This window comes from Oncorhynchus mykiss, chromosome 7 (genome assembly GCF_057628025.1).
Source record: "Oncorhynchus mykiss isolate SJ-2025 chromosome 7, ASM5762802v1, whole genome shotgun sequence".
Taxonomy (NCBI): domain Eukaryota; kingdom Metazoa; phylum Chordata; class Actinopteri; order Salmoniformes; family Salmonidae; genus Oncorhynchus; species Oncorhynchus mykiss.
In genome coordinates, this window is record NC_143028.1 from 62,099,200 (window position 1) to 62,106,785 (window position 7,586).

General features: G+C 42.1%; 1 protein-coding gene across 1 annotated transcript; it reads left to right on the forward strand.

Annotated features, from left to right (window-relative positions):
• Positions 1-1,182: 1,182 nt before the first annotated feature.
• On the forward strand, positions 1,183-3,433 carry LOC100135985 (RH2 opsin). The gene is given in 5 exon segments (NM_001124323.2): positions 1,183-1,623; positions 1,808-1,976; positions 2,112-2,277; positions 2,385-2,624; positions 2,745-3,433. Coding segments are annotated over 5 exon segments (1,041 nt in total). The 5' UTR covers positions 1,183-1,259; the 3' UTR covers positions 2,847-3,433.
• The last annotated feature ends 4,153 nt before the right edge of the window (positions 3,434-7,586 follow it).

The following is a 7,586-nucleotide window of genomic DNA, read 5'->3' on the forward strand; positions in this document are numbered from 1 at the left end:
TTTATTTGTAGGCTATAGCCATTGCCATTCAAATCATATGGTTTCAATACTTCAAAACCTAATGGTGGGTCCAGTTAGACACAAAAATAGATGGGTGTGATTTTGTTGATTTTAATTAATGGATCGAATTCTGAGTGGCAGTTTTTTTCCCGTTGAGCGAACAGTGGTTTTTAGCGTAACGGTTGAAAAGAACCAGGAGCGCTGGAGCTGTGCACAAGCACTGCTCCGTGAGCCTTGAGTGGGATTTCCAACAGCTCAACTCTGATCACATACACTGCTTCTGACAGTTGCCAGGAGCCATTTCAGCCAGATCATTGCAGACAGTTGTTGTGCTATCTAACCTAAGACAATGGGGTCGCCAGATGCTCATAAATGTCTCTCTTTTTCTGGAAAAAAGGGCTTAGGTGGTAGGCGTGCCATGGGGTGTAGCAAGGGGCGTGGCAATAGGCACTGTCAGTCCCTTGGCACAGCTGGATTTTTTCTAATATTTATTAGGCCTACATCTTGGCGTAGTAGAAACATTTTTGAAAATGCAAGCCAATTTCCTGTAATTTCTAGATGGAGCTGAGAGAAAATGTTGCCATTTTAAAGCTAATTTCCTGCATTTATATGCATTTTGCCATGGCTAATCCTGTGTTCTTTTGCTCAAACATAACAACAAAATCAAAACTGATAAATTCATTGTTTTGGGAATTTTCATGTCTCTCTGACTGTCTAGTTTTTATTTTGGCGATTGCTAGTTCTCAAAGATGATATGATCAAAAGAACAATATTTTTACTACATACTCAACGTCTGGTTTTAGTCATTTGTACACTGTTCAAACATACGTGTCCTACGTGTCCGCTTACACAGTAACTGGGTGCAAGCAGAAGCTATAGACTACCCATCCATACTTAGTTGCATTATCCTACAGAGGTATAGTAATAAAAAACAAACAATAATAAAACATGTTTTACATTAAAAACAAATGTTTAAACAAGGTCAGTGTGATAATCTTTATTCCCTGATGAGTTAGACAAAATCCACAGTGATTACGTGTTATAATCCCTTCCCTAATATCTGAGGTTAAGATCAATTAACGAATTAGTTCGTAACAACCCCGCCTAAGCTAATTCAGCCAATTTTAGCCAATGACATAGGGCCCCAAAAGGGTATAAAACTCCCTGCCAGGACACCCTAGCATAGGCAAAAGGTTCACAACCAGATCAGATCTCATCTTGCCTTTCTCTTGCATTCATTGGACATCCACTGAGTAAAGATGCAGAACGGCACAGAAGGAAGCAACTTCTACATTCCCATGTCCAACCGGACTGGGCTTGTAAGGAGTCCTTTTCTATACCAACAGTACTACTTGGCGCCTCCATGGCAATACTATTGTCTTGCTGTCTATACGTTCTTCCTGATCTGCTTTGGATTCCCAATCAACGGTCTGACCCTGTATGTCACAGCCACAAACAAGAAGCTTCGGCAACCCCTTAACTTCATCCTGGTCAACTTGGCTGCAGCTGGAATGATAATGGTCCTCTTTGGATTCACCATCACCATCACATCTGCTGTCAATGGTTACTTCATCTGGGGACCATTGGGCTGTGCTATTGAGGGCTTCATGGCTACACTTGGAGGTAAGAAATCTTTAAAAATACAGAACCTATAGAATCTGCTTTAGATTAAACAAATTTAAATTAATGATAAACTGTATCCAAAGTAATTGTTAATAAATTTGGAACTAAAAGGACTGTCCCAAAAGTTATTTAAATCCATTTAGAACTGAAGTAACTGACTTTGGATTGTGGTTTCATTCTCCAGGTGAGGTTGCCCTGTGGTCTCTGGTAGTGCTGGCTGTCGAGAGATACATTGTGGTCTGCAAGCCCATGGGCAGCTTCACGTTCACTTCCACCCATGCTGGTGCTGGTGTGGCATTCACCTGGATAGCTGCTATGGCTTGTGCTGCTCCCCCACTGCTTGGCTGGTCCAGGTAAGCTGTAACCAGTGTAGGAATTCTGAAGTGACATCAAATGTTATTTACATGCTATTCAAGTCATGCTCCATCCACCACCAATCCTACTCACTCACACACAATGATAATTTTGTGCATTTCTATTTCTCTTAGGTACATCCCAGAGGGCATGCAATGCTCATGTGGACCTGACTACTACACCTTGGCCGAAGGCTTCAACAATGAATCATATGTGATCTACATGTTTACCTGCCACTTCATCATCCCAGTCTGTTTGATCGCCTTCACTTATGGAAGTCTTGTCCTGACAGTCAAGGCGGTAAGTGACTTATTACACAAACAACATTTATCAAGCTGTTCCACATAGTGTACATAGTACAAAAGGATAGTTCTCCACTCTGATGTCTTGATTATCTTCATTTTCAGGCTGCAGCTTCCCAGCAGGACTCAGCATCTACCCAGAAAGCTGAGAAGGAAGTGACACGTATGTGCATCCTGATGGTTTGTGGTTTCATGATCGCCTGGACCCCCTATGCCAGCCTTGCTGCCTACATCTTCTTCAACAAAGGAATTGCCTTCAGTGCCCAGTCCATGGCTATACCTGCCTTCTTCTCCAAGAGCTCAGCCTTGTTCAACCCCATTATCTATGTGATGATGAACAAACAGGTTGGGAACATTTTACGTTTTTGACCTTTTTTACTTACTCTGAGTTTGATCTAGCAGCAACGTAATATATTGTTTGCTTAATGTGTCATGCTCAGTGCTTTTCATTATTTTCCCTCCCAGTTCCGTGGATGCATGCTGGCCACTGTAGGGATGAAAGCAGAAGAAGATGAAACTTCTGTGTCAACAAGCAAGACAGAAGTGTCTTCTGTGGGCCCTGCATAGACTTTCCCTCATCCTGCACTTCCCACCCTCTGATTTCTACCCTTGTCTGATGCTCTACATGGACTGCTTTTGAAGACACACTACTTTCACCAAATGGACATTATACTGTTTTGAGCTGTAATGATTGGACTCTGTCACTCCAGATAACACAGAAGTGACAAAAACAGGGCAGTGTATTGACATTCATCTGAACCCATCTCTTGTTCTCTATGATCTCACCCGAGTCGACAGACTTGGAGGGCTATAATTGACAATGATGAAATCCGAGCTCCACAATAAGACAAAATCTAGTCAACCCAGTTCACAAGGCAAATCTATACACTCACATACTGTGTCACTCAATGTAGTTGAAAATATACTTGACATACATTTTATACTCATCCAAAACAAACAGATGATTTGCCTCTCATAGGTGGTAACAAATGGATGAAACTCAGACTTGCAGAACAGCTCTCATTTTTGTCTTGAGATTGTATTTTTATGTTATTGTGAGGCTAGCAATTATTTTGTTGTCATCATTTCCTGTATATATTTTATAAATAACAAAAAATTATAGTACTAGATAAATAAATCCATGCATGAATCTACTACTTTTTTGCTGTTATTATTTTCATTTGACAACTGATTTCCAATCCACATCAAATATCATAACATCTCATTAGCACAAATTCACAAATTCTAGTATGTAGTATACATCTTATCAGCTACAACTATACACTACTTCCAATCAGTAGATCTTAAAGCTGAAAATGATCATGAAACATCCGCGCATTGCTACTGGAAAACACTGTCACTGCAGCTTATTTCAAATCAAGCCCTTTTACAGCATCAATGCCATTCTAACAGATGTGAGGGACTTGTCAATGTAACAATACATGTGAGTCAACATCTGAATCTCTCCAACATTTCACTAATGCAAATATTCCAATGCAAATTAAAGAAACACTGTTACAAAAGTCTTTCACTTACACTACATGTCCAAACGTATGTGGACACCTGCTTGTTGAACCTCTCATTCCAAAATCATGGGTATTAATATGGAGTCGGTGCCCCCTATGCTGCTAAGACAGTCTCCACTCTTCTGGGAAGGCTTTCCACTAGATGTTGGAACATTATTGCGGGGACTAGCTCCCATTCAACCACAAGAGCATTAGTGAGGTTGGGCATTGATGTTGGACGATTAGGCCTGGCTCGCAGTCGGTATTCCAATTCATCCCAAAGGTGTTTGATGGGGTTGAGGTCAAGGCTCTGTGCAGGCCAGTCAAGTTCTTCAACACCGATCTTGAAAAACCATTCCTCTATTGACATCACTTTGTGCACGGGGGGCATTGTCAAGCTGAAACATGAAAGGGCCTTCTCCCAAAATGTTGCCACAAAGTTGGAAGCACAAAATCATCTAGAATGACATTGTATGTTGTAGCGTTAAGAATTCCCTTCACTGGAACTAAAGGGCCTAGGCCGAACTATGAAAAACAGCTCCAGACTATTATTCCTCCTCCACCAAACTTTACATTTGGCACTATGCATTCGGGCAGGTAGCGTTCTCCTAGTATCTGCCAAACCCAGATGCATCCGTTGGACTGCCAGAGAATGCATTTCCACTGTTCCAAAGTCCAATGGCGGCGAGCTTTACACCACTCCAGCCAACGCTTGGCATTGCACATGGTGATCTTGTGTGCAGCTGCTTGGTCATGCAAACCCATTTCATGAAGCTCCCGTCAAACAGTTATTGTGCTGGCGTTGCTTCCAGAGGCAATTTGGAACTCGGTAGTGAATGTTGCAAACGAGGACAGACAATTTTCATGCGCAACTTACTTCAACACTCGGTGGTCCCGTTCTGTGCGCTTGTGTGGTCTACCACTTTGGCTAAGCCGTTGTTGCGCCTAGATGTTTACACTTCACAATAACAGCTGACCGGGGTAGCTCTAGCAGGGCAGAAATTTGACCTACTGACTTGTTGGAATAGTGGCATCCTATGACAGTGCCCCATTTAAAGTCACTAAGCTCTTCAATAAGTCCAATCTATTGCCAATGTTTGTCTATGGAGATTGCATGACTGTAAGCTCGATTTTATAGCAGAATCCATGAATTTAAAGGGGTGTCCACATACTTTTGTATGTACTAGTGTATGTATTCATCCCTATTTCATGGCTGCAGATTCACAGGCGGACTAAGGTATCCATTCAGAGTGGAATTATGCAAGAATATGGCGCCATGCTCTTCCATAACAAAGTCATTCAACACACGTTCACGATTTTGATACTGGAGTATGCACTGGAGTCTACCACTCACTGTTACCCTTTGGGTATGCACCTTCCACTGTTGTGATTCCACCCACTGTTGCCCTCTGCTGCTGATGTCTTTCCTTCAGAGATCCATGCTGGCAAACTGTTGATCTGGTCTGAACTTATCTTCACCCCGTATACAGAGCATTCGGAAAGTATTCAGACCCCTTGACTTTTTCACATTTTCTTACGTTACAGCCTTATTCTGAAATGTATTCGATATTTTTTCCTCATCAATCTACACACAATACCCCATAATGACAAAGTGAAAACAGATTTCTATAAATGTTTGAAAATGTAAAAAAAATCCTAATAATACTTATTTACATAAGTATTCAGACCCTTTAATACGAGACTCAAAATTAATCTCAGGGGCATCCTCTTTCCATTGATCATGCTTGAGATGTTTTACAACTTGATTCGAGTCCACCTGTGGTAAATTTACCTGTGATACATTTTGTAAAGGCACACACCTGTCTATATAAGGTCCCACAGTTGGCAGTGCATGTCAGAGTAAAAACCAAGCCATGAGCTCCAAGACTTGCCTTGATTGTGTCAAGGCACAGATATGGGTAAGGGTACCAAAGCATTTCTGCAGCATTGAAGGTCCCCAAGAACACAGTGGCCTCCATCATTCTTAAATGTAAGCAAATTGCTGTGGGTCTAGGGTTTCAGGTAGGGTGGACAGGATATGGTCCTTGACTAGTCTCTCAAAGCACTTCATGATGACAGAAGTGAGTGCAATGGGGCACTAGTTTAGTTTAGTTCAGTTACCTTAGCTTTCTTGGGAACAGGAACAATGGTGGCCATCTTAAAGCATGTGAGGACAACAGACTGGGATAGAGATTGGCTGAATGTGTCCGTAAACACACCAGCCAGCTGGTCTGCGCATGCTCTGAGGACGCGTCTAGGGATGCCATCTGGGCCGGCAGCCTTGCGAGGGTAAACACGTTTAAATGTTTTGCTCACGTTGGCCACGGAGAAGGAGAGCCCACAGGCTTTGGTAGTGGGCCGTGTCAGTGGCACTGTATTGTCCTCAAAGCGAGCAAAGAAGTTGTTTAATTTGTCTGGGAGCAAGACGTCGATGGTTTTCTTTTTGTAATCCGTGATTGACTGTACACCCTGATACACACACCTCATGTTTGAGCCGTTGAATTGCGACTTTACTTTGTCTCTATTCTGATGCTTTGCTTGTTTGATTGACTCGGGAATAGCTGTACTGTTTGTGGGAGCAACAAACTGTCATTGTCAGATTTGCCGAAGGCTAGGGGGGCAGGGCTTTGTATTCATCACAGAGGTTCGAGGAGCAATGATCCAGAAAGCTACCAGCTCTTGTTGCGCATTCGATATGCTGATATAATTTGGGAATTATTGTTCTTAGGTTAGCTTTGTTAAAATCTCCAGCTACAATAATGCAGCCTAAGGATGTATGGTTTCCAGTTTACATAGAGTCCAGTGAAGTTCTTTCAGGGTCGACAAGGGATCTGCTTGGGGGGATATACACGGCTGTGACTATAACCGAAGAGAATTCTCTTCGAAGATAATGCGGTAGGCATTTGATAGTAAGGAATTCTAGGTTGGGTGAACAAAAGGACTTGAGTTCCTGTATGTTGTTGTGATTACACCATGAATCGTTAATCATAAGGCATACACCCCCACCCTTCTTCTTACCAGAGAGATGTTTGTTTCTGTCAGAGCGATGCGTGAAGAAACCAGGTGGCTATACTGACTCTGACAACATATCCCGAGTGAGCCATGTTTCTGTGAAACAGAGAATATTACAATCTCTGATGTCTCTCTGGAAGGCAACTCGTGCCCAAATTTCGTCCACCTTGTTATCTAGATATTGGACATTTGCGAGTAGTATGCTCGGAAGTGGTGGATGGTGTGCTCGCCTTCTGAGTCTGACCATTAGGCCGCTCCGTCTGCCTCCCCCACGGCGACCCCGTTGTTTTGGGTCGGCCTCTGGGATAAGATTGCATGTCCGAACAAAGGATCCGCTTTGGGAAAGACGTATTCCTGGTCGTAATGATTATAAGTTGACATCGCTTTTATATCCAATAGTTCTTCTCAGGTTTATGTAATAACACTTGAGATTTTCTGGGCTAACAATGTAAGAAATAATACATAAAAAAACAAATAATTGCATAGTTTTCTGTTGGTGCCATCTGGGGTATTGTGTGCAGATTGATGAGGGCAAAAAACGATTTAATCAATTTCAGAATAAAGCTGTAAAGCAACAAAATGTGGAAAAAGTCAAAGGGTCTGAATACTTTCCGAATGCACTGTATGTTGGTTAAGCAACGGTCTTAACCACCATGCTTACAATACGACAAGCAATTTCTGACCAAAGTTGTTTTCTCTTCCCTGTTCTTTCCAATTACTGTATGCCTAATAATGATTATGCTATTGAATATGAGGTGAGTTCCATTCTAATCAGATAAAAGGTATGGAA